The sequence below is a fragment of the Mixophyes fleayi genome, chromosome 1 (assembly GCF_038048845.1).
Source record: "Mixophyes fleayi isolate aMixFle1 chromosome 1, aMixFle1.hap1, whole genome shotgun sequence".
Lineage (NCBI taxonomy): Eukaryota > Metazoa > Chordata > Amphibia > Anura > Limnodynastidae > Mixophyes > Mixophyes fleayi.
This window is the reverse complement of record NC_134402.1, coordinates 57,140,350-57,166,610: the sequence shown is the minus strand read 5'-3', so window position 1 is coordinate 57,166,610 and position 26,261 is coordinate 57,140,350. Positions and strand designations below refer to the sequence as shown.

General features: G+C 43.6%; 1 protein-coding gene across 1 annotated transcript; it reads right to left on the bottom strand.

Moving 5' to 3' along the window:
* Positions 1-353: 353 nt before the first annotated feature.
* On the bottom strand, positions 354-12,585 carry LOC142137867 (toll-like receptor 1). Its single transcript, XM_075194784.1, has 2 exons — positions 12,283-12,585; positions 354-4,475 (listed from the first exon to the last, which is right to left on the bottom strand). The coding sequence occupies exons 1-2, from the start codon at positions 12,343-12,345 to the stop codon at positions 2,061-2,063; spliced, it is 2,478 nt and encodes an 825-aa protein (XP_075050885.1). The 5' UTR covers positions 12,346-12,585; the 3' UTR covers positions 354-2,060.
* Between the last annotated feature and the right edge of the window lie 13,676 nt (positions 12,586-26,261).

Genomic DNA, 26,261 nt, shown 5'->3' with positions numbered 1-26,261 from the left:
TGTCCTGCAATGGTCTTTCCCTGCCACCAAATTTATTTAATAAACTGAACTATTTAACCACTTTACAATGTCTCTGAGTCTTTATTTTAGATAATCTAGTTTAAATTGATAAAGGTATTTTGTGAAGGGGAAGATTGGCAACCACGATATGCAATGTAAATGGGAGTAACCTGAAAATACTCTTAAAACTGTATCTGTTGAAATGACATATAAAATTTTACACCAAAAACGCTTTTGAATGTTATTTTTTTAAACAGATTAATGTTCTATTTTTTTTAAAGGTAGATGGGTAAAACACTGATTTAGTTGTAAAAACATGTGTAAAAAAATAAAATAATAGACCATATAACGTGTATTCTATAAGACTGACGTTTATTGGGATGTTAACAAAATCAATCCCACTTTGTAAACATGAGCATAAGATGAGATACAGTACAAAGAAAACAAACAATAATGTTAGGCAAAAGGTTGTCAAGAAAAAAATATCCCCCACTAAAGTACATTTTGTAGGTAGTTCAGAACCCAAATTCAGTAAGTTTTTTGTAGTCACAAATAGGGGACCACAAAGCATGAGCAGCAGAGCCATATTAAGTAGGGCACATTAATTAAAATCATCAAGGGGAGACTATTATTAATTACAATCAAGGGAGCACTATTATTAATTACAATCATCAAGGCAGCACTATTTCATTTAGAACACAGGCCTACAAGTGTAGTATATTCAGAACCATGTGACTCAAAATTGGGCTATTAAGTAACCCTTGCAGTCCCTGAATAATGACACTATGCTCTTAATTTTAGACCAGAGGGGGCCCTGTCTTAAGTGCTCCAGGTCCCCCCAAACCTTAATGCAGCTCTGATGAGAAGGCAAAGAGGTTTTCTACCAACACAGATACCCTACATGCGGGTGCCTACCTGCTCGCAATTCTAGGCTAATATCATAGGAATATCCTTATAATGCTGGGGAACTCATCACTTAATTCTAGCTGCAGATGTCGTCTAAGGATTGAGGGGTGGAGATTTATAAATCAGGCAGGTATTAATGGACTCTTATGGTTAAATGTTGGTTGGGCCATCATGCTGCTGATCTGAAGAAACAGGGGATTTAGTCTCTGCATGAAGCTTTATCTAATATTCAAAGAAACTGCACAACGATTGTTAACTTGTAGCACGTCGCCAAACCCCCACAGAATGGTGAGCTAAAGTATCTGTCACACTTATTTTATTATGGTTTGCAGAGCAATAAAGCAGTTATTTAAAGACAACTTGGTAGATTAGGATGATACCATCCTGTTGCATGTTATGAAGTAAGTCTTGAATCCTTATATTGCTTTGCCGATTGCATTCTCAAGATCATATATTTGAAAGTATGAAGTAAAATTTATAGCTTGATTGCTTTTCATAGGATACACTGGTGTGATTGCAGCAAAGTTTCAGCTGACTCTTGTCTCGCTCAGTATGAGCAACATGATCTGAGATTAATACTCTGCCCCATATGCCACTTCACCCGCTCTTGAAGGCTCTTTGGTCTTGTAGGTAGTGGGTAAAAAGCATGAGTTATCTCTTAGTTATACCTTATCTCTTCTAGGATGCTGTTGTTCAAGTTAGAGACTAGGCGACGTATAGAAAAATAACATGGGGTGTCGAGGAAGGTGTGACGGGAGACAATGCCATGTTAGAAACTGACCGCTCAGAAAGTATATGATTCACTTGACGTCTTAAAAACGTGTCTGTGCTGCCTGTGGCTTGTGAATCCTGCATTGTTTAGTTATCTTTTTCTGTTTTCCGGTCTTTCCCATGCTTGGGTTGGCAATAATTTAGGTCTCTTCCCTTGCTCTAGTGTATATTATGTGTCTTGGCCGGGAGGTTTGTGCAGACGTGTCTTCACAGATTCACTGTAAGTCACAACCACCTACACCTAACCCAATGTTTTTTTTTAAAAAACAGTATGTCCTTACATTATAGGCAATGTTAAGTTGTTAGTTGTTATAATTTTGAAGTTTTGCTTCATGTGGGCTGCTTCAAGAGCTGTGACGATCACAAAGTCTACATCTGCTAAGTTATGTGGCCTCCTGAAGTGCTACGTTAAAATAACTTATTTCTTCCTCCTCCACCGGAAAGTCTATTTTAATGATTTCCCTTAGATTTGCCCAAAACATAAACTGTTTGCTTTTCTCTTTTGGCCACTCCATGTATGTCCTATGCTTCATAATTGCTTTTAATTTCTTGTATTTGTTGGGAATAAGATACTGGGGTATTGGATCTAATACGATGAGGATTAAATTGTCTGAGTGCTTGCCAAATAATGAGTGCTGTGCAAAATACAACTCATAATGGCACCATTCACTTTGAACGAAATTAGGAGAGAGGACAAAGATAGACTTAAAGCTACTCTCGATGCAGGAGATTATGTTTTCAATGATTGATTTGCCTGGAATGAAATGTCTTTCATGGTGGCAGATTTTTATTGAGCCATCACCTTTTGATAGGTTTGGAATCAAAAATTGTTTCACCCAATCACAGTCTTCTTGGCTGTAGGAGATGAAAGCATGAAAACGTTTGCCCATTAGGACTTCTGCATTGATGTTCCGTACCCTGTATTTGCTTCTAAACCATTTGAAAATCATTCTCAAATACCAAGGTAAATCAAAATATTTGCACAAGAAACACATAAGAAGCAGCAATACCACCATGGTACCCATAATGATACCTACTAAAATGTATACATTACATGATATTTCAGCAGGATGAAAGTCCTTAAGCATGATGCCGGTAAGCTTTTCTGGTAATTCACACTTGTAAGATTCAGGCCACCCCACCAGCCTTTCATGCAATATACGTGCTGTACTGGCAAATGCCCTTAAATCGCAGTCACACCAAAATTTATTGTTTCCAATGCTTATTTTGTTAACATGTTTGCAATTGTGTAGTACATTACTTTCTGGAGAATATATTAAATTGTCCTCGATGTTCAGGAATATCAAGTTCTTATTTATGTGGCCGCAATCAGGTATATTGGTTAAATAGTTTAATGACAAGTTTAGTTCCTTTAAAGCTTTTAACTTTTCGATTTCTTTGGAGACCCTTTGTAATTGGTTACTGGAGAGATCCAGTATTTCTAGATTGGCTGGCAGACAGTTAAAGATTGAGTCTGTGATCCTATTTCTAGACAAGTTTAAGAATACCAAACTTTTCGACCAATTACAAAACGCGCTTTCTTTATACTCCAATCCATTATGACTGACGTCTAAATGCTTTAAAGATGTCATTGTTTGAGTCATGTAGCTTATAATTAATAGCTTCTCTAATTTGTTATTTCTTAGGCTGAGAAATTGAAGAGTGGTTAGATTGTCACACTGATTAAAAATCCCATCTGTGATTCTGTTATTGGTCAATGTTAGGAATTTAAAAATACTAGGCTCCGGAGGACAAAAGAAATGAGTAATCTCTGCATCAGACATAGTAAAATTCTCAACAAACATTTCTGAAAATATTTTTAAAGGATGGATTCCTCTGAATAAAAACACCAGTGGAATTATATTTTCAAATATCAAAGACTTGAGTGAACCCTGTGAGAAGTCACTATAAATATATTCAAACTCTTTTATGAGTATGAACCTATAGATGGACATATATTCAACTGAGGAACGCCACACAGCCTTCAAAATTTGGCTTACTTCATACCATGACATTGTGATGCTGCTGAGAATTAGCTTTGATAACCGTGATCTTTTGACCATCCTCGATAACCGTGTTATAGTATTATAGCAATTTTCCCTACACATGATCTGAGAGATTTCCAGTGTTGTGGAGATGTTAAAATCATCCAACAATAGGACAGTGGAGTCTGTGAATTTCTGGGGTAAATTGACATGTAACTTTTCTGTGTTCAGTAACTGTAGGCTACCAGATTCATATTCCTGTAAGCGTTCAATCCCTAAAAATACAGTTTTAAGTTCCTGGTGTGCTATATTTAGAAAATCATATCTCCTTATACTTGTAGCACTCAGACCAAGATGTTCTAATTTTGTCAAAGAACCAAATTCCTTGCAGAGATACATAGTTTCAAAGCTATTGTAGGACACATTTATATGTGTGATGCCTCTGATAAACTGCAGAGAGCTGCATTGTATAGAGCTCAGTCTGTTGTGTGAGATGTCCAAGTGTTGAAGAAAGGTATTAAACTGGAACACTGAGAAACTTAGTTCTTCAAGCAAGTTATGAGAAAGATCCAATATTTGCAAATTGGAGTATGATTGAAAAAAATCGCATGTTTGAAGGCTACTTATATTGCAGTGATTTAAATCCAGCTCTGTGACAAGGGGGAAAATGTTGTCTGGTTGCCCTTGAGAACCAATACAGACTTTACCAGAGTTAGTGGGTAAGAACACATATATCAGAAGGAAGGACAGAAAGAATCCATTATATGTGCCCACAGGATGAGTCATTATGCTGATTTTCTCAAGTCTTGAAACCTGTGTAGAAAAAGTTAAAGATTAATATATATTGTAGTTACCTGAAAATCGAAGTCTATTATAATGCTTCATCTGTACATTTGCTAAATATTTCTTTCACAATATCAGTGAATTGATCTAATCTCCAGCAAATCATTCAGCAGATCTGCAGTGGTTAAACGAGATGTCCATTTTTGTGAGGTTGTTGCTTTTTTTGGCACTGTCATGATATTCAGAAGACCAAATGGGCATGAACGGTCAAGCAATGGTGTGGTCTCATAATAAAGTGATGTGACAAGGGTGGAAATGCGTGTACTTTTGGTGGATCAGTGGCCCATTTTTAGTTTGGAATGTTGGGTGGTATGATTTCACAGTTTATCCATACCTTCTAACGTGTTTGTACCAATCAGCGGGACAGGGGATGTGGTCACATTGCAAAGGGGGCGTGACTGCGATGGAGATGGGGCCCCCAGAGGGCTGCCTGCTAGGCTGCCCATTACATAGCTCCCTTCCCCCAACATTCCCACCCATGGGACAGTGGGACAGAGCCCTAAAATCGGCACAGTTGGGAGGTATGGCTTACCAGATAATAGAAACCTTCTTGGTACACAGGTTTCTCTCTTCTCAGTGCTTAAAGAAAATGTATCAATGGAACTTGACATGACACTATTATACTGGACTCTGAGCTTTTGTTTAGGTGTATGTTTCTACCTCTTATCAATTTTGAGAAATGTAAGTATGAAATATGTCATACTGCGACACAAGGCGGGCCAGTGACCTCAGACCTCCCCTCTACTCACACAGTTAAAAAAACCCAAAATATTTAACAAAAAAAGCATAGTAACCCCTATAATTTCTATATTTTTAGTGAAATTTTAAGAGATTGACAAAAAATATTTTGCCACTGAGAAAGGAAAATGATATGCCATTACAGTAGACCAAGGTCAAAATGTGCACACATGTTTTACCATTAGTATATATTAGGTATGTGTAGACAGTGCCACTGTTTTGTTCAAAATGACTTACTCGCTATTTTTTTTCAGTAAGTTTGACGTGTTTAATATAGTCTATTACCAGGGACCAGACCTTATAAGAAAAGTATTTTTTCAAATTTTGAACAGTGCGATTCCCGCAGTTAAACAAGCCACGTGCTAAAATTAAGAAGCCATAGCAGTAAAAAACAATAGGTTTAGTGAACAACATTAGTATGGTACAGAGAAAAGAATATATAACCGACAGACATGGCATAACCCTACAGTCCACAATAATTTCTCATATAACTTTAGATGCCACCACAAAGGCCAGGGTATTTAGCCAAGGTGAATATCCATGATCTACTGCCTCCACCCTCCATCAGGTGCCGTACCCAGGATGAAGTACAACTTATTTTAGCTCTACCTTTTGAAGGGTTTGTCCTTGACTCTTGTTTATTGTCATGGCGGCAATGTGTGAACCCCTCAGGTTAAGTGTTTAAACACTTAACTTGCAGGGTCCAGACATTGCCGCTTTAAATTAACATAGATGTAAGTCGAGATGACATGACACTGAAGTGAAGGAGAGCTGTGTCTTCGGCATCACTTCCTGTCAGCATGCCGGTGCCATCAGACGTCTGGACCTTCGATTTGCAGGTAAGTCTGTGTTTATTGCATTAGTTTTTGTAGCCAATCAGATTTTTTGGGTAGGTATTCACGTTGTCAGAATTCTCGGCAGCGTTAAACTGTACCCAACCCCACTTGAAGCCTTGTTCTGTTAACCAAACCTTTGCTAGTGTCAATATTTCAGATCAACATAAAAATATGGCCTACTTTTAAAGTAAGGTCATGTGGTGGCATCCGGCTTAAAGTAATTGAATTAAGGAATCCTATAGCGAAATGACTTGGCATGCTTGTTGTAAACAAAGCAAGGATAAGTGAAAAATGAAATAACACAGCAGTCCATGATCGAGGTCCCTGAAAGAAACGCTGATATATGTGGCTGCAAATAACTGTCACAGTTTCCAGACCACACATAAGGTCACATGTTCCAGGTCACCTGTAAGAGACTTACCTGATCTTCGCTCCTGCTCTCAGCTGCCCGCCCTGTAGTCACCTGGGTGCGCGGCTGTGGTCATGTGACACTGGATCGGTGAATTTGAATTCCCCACTCATATCAGGAGCGCTCTGACACACTGCCTATGTCAGATCAACAGGTGTCTTCTTTTATATGACCTTGGCTTTGTCTAACTCTGGAAATTCCTCGTGCTGCTAGTCTTCTGTGCACCAGTTCCGGCATTCCTTCTAAGTCTCTGGACTTCCCTTTGGTGCTGCGCTTCTCCTGTGTACCAGACAGGCGCGGGCTGGCAATTCCAGCCCGGGGGGCGCACAGGGGGCCGCGTGCGGCCGCGTCATTGATGATGCGGCCGCATCCCTTGTCATGTGATGCGGCCGCATGTGCGATGATGCGGCTGCATCGCATGTCTTGTGATGTGGCCGCCAGAAAAAAACGGCGATTTTTAATCCGGGAGGCGGCCGGCCGGCCTTCCGGCCGGCCCTAACATCAGTAATTCTGACCGGCCCGGGGTGCCGATGCCCCCCTGCCACCCAGGCCAGCCCGCCCCTGGTACCAGACCCAGCTTCCTTGTCACTATGGCATTGGATCTCCCTATGTACCCCAAGCACTTCTGTGTACCAGTCCCAGCTCTTCCTTACTGAATACGGCTACGCAATCTCCTGTATACTTCGCTACTAGCTGCTACTGAAAGGCACTCTTCTGGATCAATATTCCTGGTTCTTATTCACTACTGTTGCCTTTACCCTCCGTCATTCCTCCACCACATCTGGGGGTCAAACTAGGGGCTGCAACCTATGGGCCTCTGGCAGCAAAGTCTATCTGCCTCATGGCGGTTCTTGGTGAAGACCGGACCGGGGGTTCATTATACTTCACGCTTTAGGAAAGTCAGCATTAAAGCAGACTGGTAGAAGGCTCTTGGTGACCATAAAAGCACCCAGTAGGGCTGCAAATAACTGTCACAGTTTCCAGAGCATCCAGAAGGTGCACAGGTATATTGCTAACTGGCATATTTTCCAGAGGACAATGGTAATGTATTGTTGTAAAGGGCGGGCGGACGTTTTGCAAAATAACTCCGAAACGATGCAACCAAATACAATTATTTTTCTGCAAATCTACAGAGGAAGACCTTTAATTTGGTATATGACGTGCCCTGCTCAGACAACAGCATCATAGAATTAAGTCACTCATAAAAGTTGTACTTATGCTACTAATATATAGAAGTGCCATATGTTTAGTTATATGTTGTATAAATCTGTTTCATTTGTATTTCTTTATCATCCTTGACAGAGTATAACTAGATCAGTTTAGTTAGGGGAAATTATGATATGTATATATGCCATGAAAACAAATGTATCCTTTCTTGAACTAAATTTATTGTTACAAAATGTTTGCTGTGCAGAGCATTTATCCATGAGAACAAATTTGCATGATTAACACAAACACATTGCTGAGTTTTACTTCCTCATTTCAAGGTGTGTGTGTGTGTGTGTCAAAGACTAACAAAATTAGAACATGAGAAATCAATGCACGTAAACTAGAAATGGGCAACAGATGGCCCCAGGTGTCTCTTTCTTTGATTAAATGTATTGTTTTTACTTATTACTGAGATTAAGGGTACTGTGCGGCTGTAAGGATGTCCCCAGCTCCTGTGCCCGAGAAGCGGGCGAAGATGCCCGCCATCGCCGCGTCCCTGGAGGGACAGAAGATGTCCCCAGCTCCGGTGCCCAGCAAGAGGGTGAAGAAATAAGAGGAGAAGAACTTACCCGTCCAGCGCTCCAGCGGCGGTAAGTATAATCTCTTCCTTCCAGGTTCTGGCAGCGGAGGAAGGATGAGCCAATCGCGGCTCGCGCCCGGCCATTTAAAAGATTGGCGCCGACGGGAGCCAATCAGCGCTCGCGCTGACTGATGACGTCACGCCGGTGACTATATAAGTCGCCGGGTGGCGCCATTTTGCCAGACGGCGGAGAGAGAAGGACGCCGGATGGCGCCATTTTGCCAGGCGGCGGAGAGAGAAGGACGTCGTGGGACGTCCAGAGTGGAAGAAGACAAGAAGCCGGCGGAGCGGAGATCGTCGGCGGGGAGGCCTTGTATGGGCTGAGAGCGCCCCGCCTCCAGAGAAGGCAGAAGACCCGCGCCGAACAGGAGAAGAGGCGCCGCCGGCTGGAGGGTCTGGAAGACCGGGAGAAAGAAGGCAGAAGACGGCGTGGCAAGTTGAGATTCCTGCGCAGAGCAGGTAAGTAGCCTCAACGTTAAGTCGGGCACTAGGCCCGTGGCCACGGTCGGGCACAAGGCCCGTGGGGACAGTAAATTAGGGGCACAAGGCCCAGGGACCTGGGCACTAGGCCCCTATGAGTTAGTGGGCCAGTAGGCCACAATATTGCTATAAAGGGCACAAGGCCCTGTTAGTTAGATAGAGGAGGCTCAGAGTCCCCTGTTGTGTAAGGGCACAAGGCCCTTCGTAGGTAGTGGCCTAGAGGCCATAGGAAGGCCACAGGGCCTGTGTAGGGTCTGGTAGCCCGTAGGTTATAAAGGGCACAAGGCCCTCAGCTAGTTAGGGAGGCCACAGGCCTCAGCAGGCGGGGGCTAGAGCCCCAGGTAGTAGGGCACAAGGCCCTAGTTAGTGGGCTCAAAGCCCTGAGGTAAGAGAGGGCTGAGGCCCATGGTGTGTAGGGCATAAGGCCCTGCTGGTGTGTAATAGAGGCGTGAGAGCCTCGTGAGTGTAGGCATGGTCCTGTGTGAGGTGAGCACACGAAGTTAGGAGGTACAGTAGAGCGGAGGCTCCTGTGGTGCTGTAGCAACTGGCTGGTTGGCTAACAGCGGTGTGCTCTGGTGAGTAGCGTGTAAAGTACTGTATACTGCATTTATTTTGTCTGTGCGACGAGTATTGTTTCTCTTACGGTATTTTGGGGTGTGCTACATAATTGTGTCCAGGGGCAAGTTGAGATTCCTGCGCAGAGCAGGTAAGTAGCCTCAACGTTAAGTCGGGCACTAGGCCCGTGGCCACGGTCGGGCACAAGGCCCGTGGGGACAGTAAATTAGGGGCACAAGGCCCAGGGACCTGGGCACTAGGCCCCTATGAGTTAGTGGGCCAGTAGGCCACAATATTGCTATAAAGGGCACAAGGCCCTGTTAGTTAGATAGAGGAGGCTCAGAGTCCCCTGTTGTGTAAGGGCACAAGGCCCTTAGTAGGTAGTGGCCTAGAGGCCATAGGAAGGCCACAGGGCCTGTGTAGGGTCTGGTAGCCCGTAGGTTATAAAGGGCACAAGGCCCTCAGCTAGTTAGGGAGGCCACAGGCCTCAGCAGGCGGGGGCTAGAGCCCCAGGTAGTAGGGCACAAGGCCCTAGTTAGTGGGCTCAAAGCCCTGAGGTAAGAGAGGGCTGAGGCCCATGGTGTGTAGGGCATAAGGCCCTGCTGGTGTGTAATAGAGGCGTGAGAGCCTCGTGAGTGTAGGCATGGTCCTGTGTGAGGTGAGCACACGAAGTTAGGAGGTACAGTAGAGCGGAGGCTCCTGTGGTGCTGTAGCAACCGGCTGGTTGGCTAACAGCGGTGTGCTCTGGTGAGTAGCGTGTAAAGTACTGTATACTGCATTTATTTTGTCTGTGCGACGAGTATTGTTTCTATTACGGTATTTTGGGGTGTGCTACATAATTGTGTCCAGGGGCAAGACGTCAGGCCCCCATTAAAGGTAGGCTCTTGTTCCTGTGTTTTCCTGTGCTAACCTGTGCTGTGGGGGACAAGTGTACACATAGTCAGGGAAGAACACACGTAGTTTTCCCGTCCCTTAGGTCCCTGGGGTCGCACTGGTTTCCAGAGGGGGTGACTGAGTGAGTCGGTGGCAGTGCAGCACAGCTCAACGCAGTTCCAGGGGGCGTCCCGTGGTTCAGGTTGAGAGTCCCAGTCCTCAGTTCCGTGCAGGTTACCTGGCGGTTCCGGAGTGGGACACGTGTTCGATACCCGGGTGCAGGCAGTCGGGCGGTTCAGTTTCGATCGGCTGTTCCGGGCGGCAGTTTGTACGCGGGTTAGTGGGCTGTTCCATTGAGCCTCAGTCGGGCCTGGTGCAGCCGGTCCTTAGGATCCGTGGGTTACCCCATAGCAAGAAGGCAGCTTCTTGGTACGACCTGGGTGAGGGGGTTAGGAACCGGCCTCCGGTATAGTCTGTGAACACCGGCTGGTGTTCCCCGTAGTGTGTATTGAGCAGTTCCGTTAGTGCACCACACCTAGTTAGTCATAGATGTTTGACCTCGTTGCGTTGCCGACCATTAGAGCGTTGTTAGGGTCAGGTCGCTGTTGTAGTCAGTTTAGTTTTGTGGGTGCCATCTTAGTCTCACTGAGAGTGCAGAGGGAGGCCCTTATGTAAGTTAGAGGTCTACACCATCACTGATTTAAACACCAGATATACACCCAAAAGTATGTATAAAATATATGAAAAATATCATTATTTAATCAGCAGTACATCAAATAAGATAGCTAAAAATGAAAATATAAAACAAATATAGTAATACTTTTTTGAAACATTGGATGACACACTATTATGGCATAAACTAACAGGATATCAAGGCCTGCCTGTGCAGGAGACAAAGAAATCAAGTGCAAGTTGGACAATAACACTTCAAAGGCTTACAGATCTCTAACTCGCGTAGTTCTCTGCCACTAATCCTCTCCTGCAGCGCCCCTCACTGTCACAAGGTATAGGAAGGATCTTCAGCTGCTCTCCTGCTAAGGTACGCCAATGATTCCCAGCCTTAAGCATAGCCACTACTGGATAGGTTTATTTTCTATTATCTCCTGCATTTCTATCATCTGACTATAGTCTTACTGACTGCTTCGGCTATTATTTGCAGTATTAGAATTAATGAAACCATATTGTTTCAATGTGGAACCGCCTTCTCAGAAGCAGTGTGTGATTTCATTAGAAGTGTGTTGCATCTGCACATAGACCTTTTAGAAGGTGTATGACTTGTGGGTGCTGGAGGGCTGGTGCAATGATACACAATGATGATGACTATTAGCACTAGCTAGCCGTTTCTGATTGGCTTATGTAAGTCATTTGTGTTGCATCTATATTATATAAAGTCTTGGCTGCCTGATTATATTATTTGTCATTGATGCTTCCAGTCTGCTATTCTAACTCAATCAGCATGACAGAGTGATCTCTGGCCTTGTTGTCATCAACACTCTCACCTGTTTGAATGAGAGAATCACTGACCTGATGTCAGCTGGTCCTTTTGTCGCAGGGATGAAATGCAGTGGAAATGTTGTTTTTGGGATAAAGTTCATTGTCATGGCAAAGAGGGACTTTGAAATCAATTGCAATTCATCTGATCACTCTTCATGACATTCTGGAATATATGCAAATTGCCATCATAACAACTGAGGCAGCAGATTTTGTGAAAAATAATATATGTGTCATTCTCAAAACTTTTGGTCATGACTGTATAGCCAGCATTCAGAGAACTACAGTGCTATACAGCAACTGGGCCTCTGAACGTCGTCTTATTGCTGGGAACTGTGTCAGTGACTCTTCACTACCTTCGGATGAGCATTGCACAATCTTGGACTGTTAGGCACAATAAAATATTGCTGTTTGTTATCAGCCATTTCAGGTGCTGCAAGTTTCCCTGCAGAGACAATATTTCAAGTATCTTAAGTTCCACTAAGCTATTTATATGTTTACATGTGTATTTGTGTCTGTTATTAGCAGAGTATTTGCATAAAGCAGCATGTGTTGTAGGTTTAGTAATCCCTAAAGCTTGAATAACAGAAGTCATTTCAGTGGTACCTTGGTGCTGTAGTTTGCTCTGGTCCTCACATGGTTAAATCTGATCGATCCTGTATCACTCATAATAGATCACAGCACAAACTTTGTCTTCAGCAAACGTTGTTTCAAATTTATGGTGTGCTGATTTCCCGTGGTCCTTTTTAAGCGCTTCCCCAGTCATATTTTCTGTTCTCAATGTGTATTAGTATTCAGTCTCCTTTAAATGTCTGTCTCTTTTTACTGAAAACACGCCTTGTTGTACCTCCTATCCACAGCCCCGTGTTTTGTGAAATCCATCTGTGGGAGACAGTGTATATGAACAGAACTTCCTGCTTCGGTGATTTTGTGAGGCTTGTACTTCCCAGTTACATTTTTTACACCACATTACCCGAGGCTGAAGTCAATTCTGTGTAACATGCAGTGAATGACACAGAATATTCAGAAACTGTGCCAAACCAGTATACTGTATTTCTGTTTACTATGAGGTTAGGATCAAAGCTTTATTCTCTTCGGAGCTGAGAGGTTTTCATTGAATATACCTGTGACTGGATCACTTATAAATAACTTCTGGTATAAATTTATTTAAAGGAAAATATTGCAAGGCGCTTATTTATATAATGCACTTATTTTTGATATGATGTATATTTTGGTAAGGGAAATCTTTAATTTTCTAAGACCATGGGGAGAAAATTCTTTTTTTTCTGTTTTAACCTTTCTAGAGGAAATGCCTCATTTCTGATGTATATATCTGTCACAATAAGCCTTTGTTTTGAAAGCTTTTTGTATATCTTGGTGTAAGAAAATGTCTTGTGGGTTCACAACTTCTTTTTCATTCTTTTATTTGGAGGAAATGTGTATTCTGCAACTGTTGGACGAAAGAACTCATGCTAATCTCATGCTAATTAGACCTTTTTATGTGTGAGGGTCATAGGAAGATGTAATTAGACTTGCTGTCCACTGTAAAATGCAGCATATCACAGCAAGGATTAAAGATGTTACAGATAAGCGTAAATATTGTTAGCTTTGCAATGCATGTAAATCCAGGTTTGTGTAAACACATTGCATCCTGATTCTAAAAATAGCCTGTGTCCAAATCAGTATAAAAAGCACTGTCTTGTACACTGAAATGTATCATTCTGATGTTCCATCTGAACCGGACCACTGATACCTTTAATCTGTCCCCTATTTTCAGGGGCTCAAGTGTAATAGGACAAATTAACATAATCATAAATAAAATGTTTATTTTTAATACTTGGTCACGAATCCTTTGTATGCAATGACTGCCTGAAGTCTGGAACCTCGGGACATCACCAAATGTTGGGTTTCCTCCTTTGTTATGCTTTGCCAGGCCATTACTGCAGCGGTTTTCAGCTTTTTGTGAAGAGCTGACACTCTTATTCAGGAAGCCTTTGGTTCTCTCTTAAAACTAATTTATCACAATTGACTTTAATCAGAGTGTCACGGGCACTAGGAGTCTTTGCCCAGGATATCACCAGATGATGGACTTACCAGAGTAATATAGCTGGTACTATGGTTCTCTGGTAGCAGGGTGACAACGGAACAGGAGAAACAGCAGATGGTGAGAGAATGCTCAAGGAAAGTCTATGACTAGCAGCAACTGGTAATGAGTAGATGAATGTACACGAGGAACCAGATGGACAAGGAAACGTGAGGAGAGTCAGTGGTCTGCGTATAGCAAGTTGTACCACTGCTATAGTGAGGAGGAATGTCCAGGAGTAGCGAGGAGGTAGTGAGAGTCAGCGGTCTGCGCATAGCAAGTTGTACCTCTGTCTATAGTGAAGGAATGGAATCCAGGTGAAAGTAGGTAACGGGGAAGTCAGTGGTCTGCGTATAGCAAGTTGTACCACTGCTTATGTGAGAGGATACTTGAAACTGGTGTCACAGGGAACAGGAGTCAGTGGTCTGCATCAGCAAGTTGTACCACTGATATATATATGTGAGGAGGGGCACGAGGAGATGAATGTAAAGCAGTGTATACACGGGGCACACAGAACTTGATCCCACGATGATATCCACAATACAACAATAACTGACAAGCACTGCTCGAAGTATACAAAGTCACAATAGCTATCCAGGCAATAGGAAACGAAGTCAATGGTAACAATGGCTTCAGTGGATAGGAGGCTCCGGAGGAGAACACAACTCAGTCCAGATGGATATGCAATACAAAAGCAAAGTCAATGGAAAGTATGCATACCGCGGTTCAGGAGAGCAGGCTGTCAGAGAGACGTGCAGGGATACCTGAACGGCTGAAGGCCGGCAGGAGGAGAGACCACTGGAGGGTGGAAGCGGTAATCAGGTTGGTGCAGCGCACGGCAGGTAATCCAGAATCAACGAAGCAATACTCAGGAAGCAGTAGTAAGTGAAACTGGAAACATGATGAACACGGGAGAGTTGAGGCTGTCTGGTATCCAGTAGTAGTGGTGGAGACAGCGGAGAGAAGGCACGCTGAACACGGGAGAGTAGAGGCGGTCTGGAACCCTGTAGTAGTAACGGAGGCAGCGGAGAGCTGACACGATAAACACAGGAGAGTTGAGACGATCAGGAACTCTGTAGTAGTAACGGAGGCAGCGGAGAGCTGACACGATAAACACAGGAGAGTTGAGGCGATCAGGAACTCTGTAGTAGTAACGGAGGCAGCAGATAGGAATCAGCTGAGTGCAGGCACAATGAACACAGGAGAGTTGAAACGAACAGGAGTCCGGTAGTAATAGCAGATAGGAATCAGCTGAGTGCAGGCACGATGAACACAGGAGAGTTGAAGTGGTCTGGAAACCACAATAGCAGTAAACAGGAATCAGCAGGAGCTGAATACACGAGGAACACAGGAACACCTTCAGAGGCTCATGGGGAATGAGACTCCAAGATCAGGCAACCAGGTAATGATCACAGGTGGTTTAAATAGGGAGGGTTGCCTGATCATCCAATCAATTAAAAGCAACAGGTACTGAAGGTTTGATAAGGGCTGCACATGCGCAGACCCTCAGGATGGCGGATGGTCACGGTTCCTGAACACACAGGAAATGGCACTCACAGTCCGGTGAGTGACACAGAGTTACCATAAACCACAATGTTCTCCCCTGTTTCAACTATGTAGCATTTTAATCAAACTGTCGCATGAATTCGTAAGAACACAGAAACCTGAACTTATTAAGTGTACTTTAATATGGAAAATACATCCACAATGCTTAAGATGAAACAATTAACAAATGACATACAAATGTATAATGCAATGGTTTCTTGTAAAATAAAAAAGATAAACAAAGAATTGAAAAACTTGTGTAGGATCAAGTTTCTGTTGCTGGGAGAAGAAAATTGGACACTCTTTAATATTAGATTGATTCCCCAAAAGTGAACAATTCCAGTTACAGGACAGTTTTAAACATGCTTCAGGGGCCACAGCTACCCTTCCTGTGATGTCAGAACTAAAAGTCTGTGTAAATGCAAATTAGGGTTTTATGACTTCCATTGACAACAGCTTTTAAGTCAGGTGTTAGTAAGCCATTCTGGTAAGAAGTTGGGACAGGATAACTGTTATGGCCACCAGTGCATCACCTATAGCAGTCGCCTTTCCCGTAGAGACTGGTTATGCTCACAGGTACTCGATTGCCCCCAGGTCTTGCACTCAGTGTAGTACAAGTTTATGGTCACACAGTGGACCACAGGAACAGGAGGTAATATACAGAGTAGGGACAGGCCAGAGGTCTGCGGACTGGACAGAGATGGTAATGTCCGACTGACAGAACACAGGCGGTGACGTCAGGTACAAGCAGAGTCAGGGCCACAGGCAAAGGCTCCAGGTACAGGCAGAAGGTGAGGGGCGACTAGCAATGGTTCAGAGTCCAGGAACAGGCAGAGGTCATACACAGAAAAGCAATCCAAGGTTAATCACCAACACTGCACAGAAGCAGGTAGCACACTGGAACAGAACGCTATAACCGGCAGGGAGGCTAAGCCCTCCCTGCCTTAAATACTGGCACAGGACAATCAGGGCTTTGCCCTGTAAACATCCCCAGGCAGCCACTAATTAATCCCTGGCTGCTTAATTAGTCCAGAGGCTATAGCGTGCGCACCCAGCGGTACTATATTGCCGGGGCGTGATAGCTGTTAACTTCGGCGTCTCACTAACGTGTACATAACATTATAATATTTCACCATAAACTCTGCTACATTTGTTCATAAACGTCTGTGGATTGGAACTATTATAAATATGAAATATGTGTAAGTGTATGCGTGCGTTATTTATCGTGAGATTGCGTCATGACACGCGGCATACTGATCACAATCGCACGGTAAAACAATATTAATCAATATACTTTCTTTCATCCAATTATTCGACTTTGACAGGCCGAATACAGGAAGTGACGTCCCGGTCATCATGGAGACGGCCGGGACGCCCGGAGGCCGCGGAAGTGAACTCCTAACACTTACAAACATGATTTTACCTCCACACAACAGGTCATAAGTTCCCCTTTATCTTCATACCACACATGCCTCCTGTAAGTATAATATTGTTGAAAATATGATAGAATATTGCCATGTGTTCCTAGTGCATTAACATTTAACACAGCTACCAGTCTCAGCAGTGAAGATGTCTGAGTTTGGTGCATATCACTGTCCTAAAAGAGATATTTTCAAAGGCTTCCACTTTTGCGACCTGGCATAAATTGATACAAGGTGCTCATCCATAACCATGGGTCTGGTTTCTTATCTACAAGCACCATCTGGGGAGGACAGAGGAGTTTAACATAATCAAAGGGACACATTGATTTAGTTTCAGTTTGAAAGTTTTAACCCCTGAGCCATACCAAGCTATTACTAGGAATTACCTCACAAACACATTTTGCAGTTTGATATGCCTAGAAATTAGCTTGCACATGACAGCGATGAACAAATAATGAGACAGAATGTAGCACGATTACATATAAAACATATACAAATGACAGTAAATTCAAACATTAAAAACAGAAGATTTTTATAGATAAACATAATAAAAGCCATATGTTTTAGAGGTCACTAAAAGCAATAGCATAAGTAAATAGAAAGTCTGTAAATGAATGTCTTTCCCTTTGCTAAATATTGGCATATTGGTTCATTGAAGTAATAATGAGCCGAGGTGGACTTTTGCCTGTTGTCATGCAAACATAAAGGAAAGTAAAGAGAAAACATGTGTTGGAATAATACTTTGTGTAAGAGCGGTGGTTCTTTAAACTTACTTCTATATTTCGTATCTGATCTAATTTGAGCCACTTGTATTTTCAGCTGATTTACTGATCTCCACTGTGGCTGTTTAGGTGATAGCTGTCACTGGGGACTGGGTTTGTCAAAAAGATGCCTGTGTGCTCCCAGTGGCGCACGCAGGGGGGGGTTTCTGAGTCTCTAGAAACCCCCCCCTGCGCTAACTAAGTGGCCACTATAGCTGCACTGTCCTATACAGCAGCCGCGGCGCTGTCAAAGAAGCGTCCGCGGCAGTGCTGTATTGTATACAGCACTTCTTAGACAGTGCCGCGGCTGCTGTATAGGACAGCGCTGGCAGCTCTCTCTCGTGTTTTTTTTTTTTTTTGGGTCGGCGGGGGGAAACCCCCTCCCCCACTGGCTCCAATACCCAATACATTTTGTCTGTATTTAACAGGAGTGCTATCCCATAGGGGGGGACAGGAGAGACTCAAGCTGAGGGGCCCGTCATGTCGGAGGGCTGTGACATGCACCAAAATACAAAATATTACTATACGTGAAATCTTTTGGAGCCTGGAAGAACTCAACCACATTGCCGGCATTCAGCCACATTATGCCCAAAGGACCGAAACCCCATTTCGTGTTGTCACGGTGCTAGCCATGTGATTTGTGCTGAGAGCGTCACATCACTCCCAAAATACAGTTCGGCTACTTGTTATAGTTCTATAATTTTTTTTACAGTACTGTAAAAGTCACTGTACCATCTATGGTCTACAGCTGATCTTCTGACCAGCAGTAACTGGGAATGCCCAATTCTAAGTTTACCACCCACCTGTTAGGAAATCACAGTAAAAAAGGTGTAGTGGTTTACTGTAAAAGTTCTCTCTCTGCCCACAGTAATTTTAAAGTAATTTACAATCAGAGAGTCTGGTGGACAGAACCAAAGGAACTGAAGCTTTGATATTAATCACCATAATTCTTTGATTCAAGTCATAGAGTACATACCATAGAGTACATACAATAGAACCTTGGCTTGAAGATTTGTAAGTAACTAACCTCATCTCAAGGAGAGGTGGGTCCAGGAGACGGCAATAGGTCAAGCGCTGAGTTCAAGTCGTAGGAAATCCCTGATGTTATAAATGTGACTAAGGCCATAACAGCTTATTTTGTGGTGAGGGCTCTTCAGAGCTAATTTTGGGACGTCTATCAGGGTTTTTTGTTTTGCCAAGCCACAGATCGTTGGATTTATTACAGATGAAGATCCTGGATCTGTTTGTTATTTTTATTTTGCTAAGCCATGGATCCCAGTGGGCACTTGGTGCAAGGGCATGCTGGCACTTGTGGTTCCTCAAGAGTCAGCATTCCCTGGCAGCAATGATACTACAAGTGCCAGCATGCTCACATACTTAATGGCAGCCTGGCCATGTTGGGACCTGTAGTGTGTCAGGGTCAATACAATTTTTCACTATGAAAACATTATTATTACCCCACACCCACTGCCGGTGTGGAAAGAACTCTAGTGCTTTCAGAGTGGGACTGGCTACACATAGGAACGGGATCTGCATTTTTTTTTGCTGACCCCATCCTACTTAGGGGATCTAGCCCCGTGCTGACCAACCTGTGACTGGTTTTGCATGGAGACCCTGTGCTGCGGGTTTTCTTGCTATAGTGCCACCAGCCCCGGCTGACAAAGCCTAGTGCTGGTAATAGAAAAATTGGGGGACCTCATACCTTTTTGTACTGTACCCCAGATTTGAATTCCAGCACTGGGTTGGTTAAGCTGTTTCGTGGGGGTGGGGCACACCATTTTATTTTACATTTACTTTGTTTTTTTTGTGTTTGCTTACTGTACTGCCGGTATTCCTGATTTAAATTGCTTGTTGACAACCTGTCGACATCCACAATGTCGACATTTTAACTCTATTCACTTAATGAACATGTCGACATTCAGAATGTCAGTCTTTTACCTGTCAACATTTTTGTCTATTGTCGACATACCGACTGCATGCCAAATATACATATAAGAGCGTTGCCCGGGTTTAAATTTAAAGTTATTATTATTATCATTATTTATTTGTTAGGCGCCACAAGGTTTCCGCAGCGCCGTACATCATCATCATCTATTTATATAGCACCACTGATTCCGCAGTGCTGTACAGAGAACTCATTCACGTCAGTCCCTGCCCCATTGGAGCTTACAGTCTAAATTCCCTAACAAACACACACACACACAGAGAGAGAGAGAGAGACTAGGGTCAATTTTGATAGCAGCCAATTAACCTACAAGTATGGTTTTTGGAGTGTGGGAGGAAACCGGAGCACCCGGAGGAAACCCACGCAAACACAGGGAGAACATACAAACTCCACACAGATAAGGCCATGGTCTGGAATTGAACTCATGACCCCAGTGCTGTGAGGCAGAAGTGCTAACCACTACACCACCGTGCTGCCCACATAGTACAAACAGAAGACCATACAGGGCTTACATAGTACAGAGCAATAAACAAAAAGTACCAATACTTCAGAAACTCCGGGCAGACATATGGGTGAAGACGGAGCAGAAGAACAGGTATGGAGACAGGAGGGGAGAGGGGCCCTGCTCATACGAGCTCACATCCTAAGGGAGGGTGAACAAACAGGCACAAGAGGGAGCCATTAAAGTAAGGGAGAGAAAGGCGGGGCTAGGGGAGAGAGGGGAGAACGAGAGAAGGAGGTTAGCGAAGGAGCAACAAGGTTAGGGTTAAGTGGATGGATGGTTGGTAGGCTTTGAGGAACAGGTGAGTTTTAAGTGCCCATTTGAAGGAGCACAGACTGGGTGAGAGACGGATGGAGCGAGGAAGGTCGTTCCAGTGCAGGGGAGCAGCTCGGGAGAAGTCTTGGATTCTGGAGTGGGAAGAGGTGATCAGAGTGGAGGAGAGGCGATGGTCATTGGCAGAGCGCAGGGAGCAGGCAGGGGTGTGAATGGTGAGGAGGTTAGAGATATAGGGGGCAGTAGACTGGGAGAGAGCTTTGTAAGTGGTGGTGAGGAGTTTGAAAAGGATCCTGTAGGGAAAGGGGAGCCAGTGTAAGGCAAGACAGAGAGGGGAGGCGGAGGTTCTTATTAAGTTATCAATGAGTTGGATGTAACTGTCAACATTTTAAAAATAATGAGCAGCTCTTCCAATACAGCCATAAGGTGGCTGCCTAGTATAATTTTTGTTTTTATATTAAATATCATCCAAATCCATCCAGTGAAAGGCCCAGAACAGGTGCTCCTAGCCAGCGGACACCATCGGAAGGTCCAACTGGGACCTCAAACCCCTAGTATGTCTTCTGGGATCCAAGCTTACCAGTTTGTAAGGTTTTCGTTCAAATCCATCCAGCGGAAGGCTCAGAACAGGCTCCATGGGTAAAAGTTCTGCCCAGCATACACCAATGAGAGGTTCGACCAGGACCCTAAACCCCCTAAAACCTGGCCAGGATCCAACTGGACCATATCGCATTGGTTTCATCCCAATTGGTACAGGGTTGTCCAAATGCATAACAGGACAGACAAACAAACCAAATCCATCCAGTGGAAGGCACATAATAGGCTCCCCGTTCAAAGTTTTGGCCAGCATACACCAACGGACGGTCCGACTGGGACCTCAACCCTTAGTATGTCTCCTGGGATCCAATGTTACCAGTCTGTTGTCCAAATCCATTCAGTGGAAGGCTCAGAACAGGCTCCCGGGTCTAAATTCTGCCCAGCGTACACCAACGAGAGGACCGACCGGGACTCTAATCCCCCCTAAAACCTGGCCAGGATACAACTGGTCCAGCTCACGTTGGTTTCATCTCAATCGGTGCAGGGGTATCCAAATGCATAAACGGAAAGACAGACGAAAAAAATACATCCAATGGAAGACTGAGAACAGGCTCCCTGGGTCAAAGTTCTGCCCAACGTACACGAATAGGAGGTCTGACTGGCAGAGGAGGGCTGGCAAATTTTATCCCGTGGAGGGGGGGCAAGACTCGACAGCCTATGAGGAACATTTTAAAGGAAAAAATGCAGGTGGCCCAGTGACCCAGCCCAAGGTAGCCCACTTTGGCCCATGCCCCCAATCCCAGCCTGCCCCTGCCGACCGGGACCCTAACCCACCTAAAAGCTGGCCAGGATCCAACTGGTCCAAGCTGCCGTTGGTTTCATCCCAATCGGTGCAGTGGTGTCCGAATGCATAACCGGACAGACAAACAGACCAAATCCATCCAGTGGAAGGCCCAGCACTGGTTCCCTGGGTCAAAGTTCTGCCCAGCGTACACCAATGGGAGGTCTGACTGGGACCCTTACACCCTTTAAACCTGGCCAGGATCCAACTGAACCACCTTACGTTAGTTTCATCCCAATCGGAGCAGGGGTGTCGAAGATATTCGCCAAGGAACAAACTTTATATATATATATATATATATATATATATATATATATATATATATATATATATATATATAACCCATGTTTGCATGGGTGTATTGAGTATCTTTCATGACGTCTACCTGATATTATCCTTCGGTCAGCCACCCAGTAATAGCTCAGTCTCCTCCTAAGAATCCACTGGATAAAGGGAAGTAAACAAGAATCTCTGCACATGCAGGTGTAGTAAGGATTAACAGGTATAATGCAGGTGAGAGTGGTGACGTGATGCACAGAAACAGATAATGATAATAGTCGGAGCCAGGTCATCTTCTCTGGTAAATGAATTATATGTATTTCTTTACACAGTGTTTATACTCATTGTAAACGTACCGGGTTTTCTGACCCAATTCTACCCGCTTCACACTGGCTGAACACCCAAGGGTGCTTTACTATGTCAGGGAAGCCTACCCAGTACCTTGTTATAGGTTCCTATAGTCACTGAGGAAAATGCAGCTAGAAATTAAAACAATACATTCATTGTAATAAAACCAACACTAGAATATTATACAAACAGTAAATAAATGCCAGGCGAGTAAACCACATCATATGTCTTTTATCCCACTAGCTTAAGGAGTTATAGTCACCTGGCTGTCCTGACTTGAAGACTCATGGATTTGCAGATGTAGTCCAGAGGTAGAGAACGACAACTCAAAACCAGCCACTCTGCAGCTTCCATCCATGAATTCTCAGAATGAACACCCTCCCTGCAGTGTCTCCTTATATCTAGGGTCAACTTTCCCGGTATTTCCCCTCTCTTGGCAAACCTCTGGGTCTCTCCCTCTTAAACATTGGTGGGTGCTGGATCAGAGGGTTGGAGGGGAGAGTGAATATGAGCTGTGTTGCATACAAAATGTCTGGACTAGTCCTGTGGAGGACAATGGTTAATAATTGGCCTTCCCCACATCCAGATATAGGATAGTAGTCAGCCCCTCACCTGTGTCCTGTGTGGAGAGGTGGCCCGTGGGAAAAGGTGCCCGTGAAGAGGACGAAGAAGGAAGAGAAAGGAAGTTACTCACTGTACCGGCGTTCCAGCGGTGAGTATTCTTCTTCTTTACTTGCAGGTCCCAGTGGCAGCGGGCAAGTGAGCATATCAGGGCTTACTTCCGGCTGCTGGCCAATCAGTGGCCGAACAGGCGAGCCAATCCTGGCTCGCCTCCGGCCATTAGAACTGTTGGCGCCGTCGCGAGCCAATCAGGGCTTGCAGCGACGTTGCTGAATCTGAATGGTTGATATAGGCAACATCTCCACTTTTTCAAACCCACAGTTTAGTAAATATAGTGTTAGAGGTTAATGTTTTTTTCCCCTTCCTAGATGCCATTCCTGGGAGTCTCTGACAACCATTTAGAGGAGACCGTGCCTATTCGACCGAAGAGGTGCGTAGAGAACTGTTGCTGAAGGTGCAGTGTGATTGGTAGGTGAACAGGTCGAGAACAAGTAGGACCCTTCACACCAGCAGACAAACATCTTGTCCGTCAGAACAGTGGGATAGTCCCGCCTACATTGGGGCAGGTGGGAGGCATGCACCTGGTTCTGGTTATGTGATTAGAGCATTTTATATATCAAGTGAAATCATTGAGTGGCTTCTGCATATTACTATAGAAACAGCTTTGTTCTATTACATTGTTCTTCAGAGGAAGCAGTAAATATGTTTTGGGAGTAGGTACGCATCCGTCTTGTGTATCTCTGTCACTATATAACCTTTATTTATTTATTTGTTAATATTCCAATTTGCCACTGATGAACATTACATGTCACTTACCCACAAACTGCATGTTAAACAGATATCTGAACAGACAGCACATAACCAAATATATGTTTACGTTTACTGTGTTTTACAACTAGAAATTCTATCAATTATTCTGTAGTCACCTTTTCAGATTGATCATTTTTGGTTAACTATGAATTTTCATGGGTAGTAGTGATCGTGTGGTCAGCGCATGTCCTGGCAAGAGCATGCTCACTGTGTATTAGAGAAACGTCCTGTGACATCATCAAGCTACCAGCATTCAGTACATTTGTACTGCGTGAGCACATGACCTCCGTGTTATAGGAACTTCTGATCTGATTCTGATCAGATGCAGGTGCTGACTGGCAAGGTTTAGCCCGGGAGGGAAGCACACAGCACTGGCCCATAAGCTCTGGCCCATCCTTAAAAGGTGGTTTTAGGTATAGAACATGGGCTGATTTATAAAAGAAGAGAAAAGCCCTTTACTGGAGAAAAACAGGTGTTTCCACTGACAAAAAGGCTTGGTTTTGCTTCTCTCTATATATCAATGGAATTACCACCAGCAATATCCCCCATTTGGGGAACTTATACATCAAACATTGAGGCAGTACTCACTGTTTTTGTAACACCATCCTCAAAGTGTGTTACCAGAACAGAGGCATTAAATAAATATGTTTAAATCTTGGACTAAACTAGCCTAAACTGCCCAAACTAGCGTTATCAAAAAGGCCAGGTATCTGGCCAAATTTTAATTCTATTCAAAGTAAATGGAAATCCAGTTCAAGGATTAGGGAGATAAAAAAATCCCTTATTGTCACAATTTATCAAAACGATATCACTTGCAGCCCAGCCACTCTCATCTTCCCCAGCAGTACTGACCTGATGAATTTACCACTTCTTTGGACTAATTTCTATAGATATGCGCATACATGAGCCAGCTAGCTGGTTCTCGCATGCACAGTGGAATTGAAAGCCAAGATTTGGGCTCAGTTCCATTAATAAAATAAAGGTAAAAAATAGATTTATTGTAATAAAACAAAACAAAAAAAAGCACATTTAAAAAAAAAAAAAAGCTTTGTTCATTTTCATCTGTTGTCACCGCTCTAAGATGGTGATAACAGAACAGATATTATGGCAGTACAATTAAGCAGACTTCACCAAGCAAAGGCATGGGTATGGCAGTGTTATTACTGGTGGTAACCCCTTTTGTATAGGACAAAGCAGGAAAAAAACCCCATCACCTGTTTTCACCAGCAATAGGGCTTTTAAACCTTTAATAAATCAGCCCTTCAATGAGAAATCCCTAATCCCGGCAGGGATAATATTCAGACTCTAAGTAAAAATTATTAATATTAGAGGATTGTGCTTATCTGCCATCCTTAGGTTCAATTATATGAAATTCTACAAGGTTGAGCCTTTCTATGTCCATGTCACTTCTGATTGGCATCATATTGTAAACTCCAGGAGCAGAGAGCAGCACACACAAACAGAGGGTGAAACTAACATGGGGGGAATAAAATCAGGAGTGGGCATGGTAGTAAAGGTGAAATCAAGGCAGATGGAATCACAAATGGACAGTCTATGCTTGGACAGAAGGGGTCTCCGAACATTTCCTACTCTACTGACTCTTAGCTTTATAGGAGGAAGCAGGTGGCAGAATGAGAGGGAAATAAAGGTGGGCATACACATGCTCATAGCCAGGCCCTAGCGCCTAAACATGACATGTAAATTGGTACAACGCACAGTGGTGATGCATCTATTCCCACAGACACATGAGAAAGTCATTTGTCCTTGAGATTTGCCGGGGTGAGTGAATCGCAACTTTGCAAGAGAATAGGTTGTTTATAATTAGGAAACTGGACTGGACTGTATTTTCTCCAGCAGTCGCCAGTTAGCTACTCACTCCCATGCTGAAAAGCACTATAGGGTCAATGTTTTCTATGTAGTCGTAGACTCCATTCTGTCTGGTCTTCATCGTCGATTTACATCATAGAAAGTCATTTGTAACTTGTATAAGTTGTTTTGGGAGTTCAATAAAATGAGTACAGAAGACCTGTGCTCCGCAGCTAAAAACTTTCAGCAGCAATACAAGAAAGCTATTGCCCAAGATTTCAGCGACACACTAATTTCCTGAAGTGAATCTATAGTACAAACTTTTAGTTATAGAGCAAGCCAAAGGAACGTCTTAAAGAAATCCTAGAACTAGGACTTTCTGGGGTGTTTCTTGGCAAGTTCTCCTCAGTTTGCCATCATCTGTTGCTTCTGGTGAATGTTCAGTGTGCTCAAGAACATAAAACACTCTCATCGCTTAACTATGGGGCAAGAGAGATTGAATGGGCTTGCCATGCTCAATACTAACTGTAACGTGCCACGAAAGTTGGATTTTTCAAAATTGATTGCTGCTTTCATGGAAAATTTAAAAGCTAGAAATGCACTTCTAATTTGAAATCCCCAATAAACCAATACATCTGTATATGTATACAGTGCTGAAGCTGTAGCGCCACCTGCTGGGCGGAGTTATATACTACACTGACCTACTAAATTCTTAGCATTATCTAATATATAAAAGCCTAGCGGCGTGTGTTAGTGTGTGTGTGTAAAAAACTATTTTCTCAGAAAGGGCTCATCCAATTGACCTGAAACTTG

Bases quoted from the DNA above. Each gene is read 5' to 3' on its own strand.
- LOC142137867 (XM_075194784.1), bottom strand. From the start codon at position 12,345: ATGAGTGATACAGGATCGATCAGATTTAACCATGTGAGGACCAGAGCA. The intron at 4,476-12,282 runs GTACCACTGAAA...TTTTCTACACAG, and splicing joins GAGCAAACTACAGCACCAAG to GTTTCAAGACTTGAGAAAAT.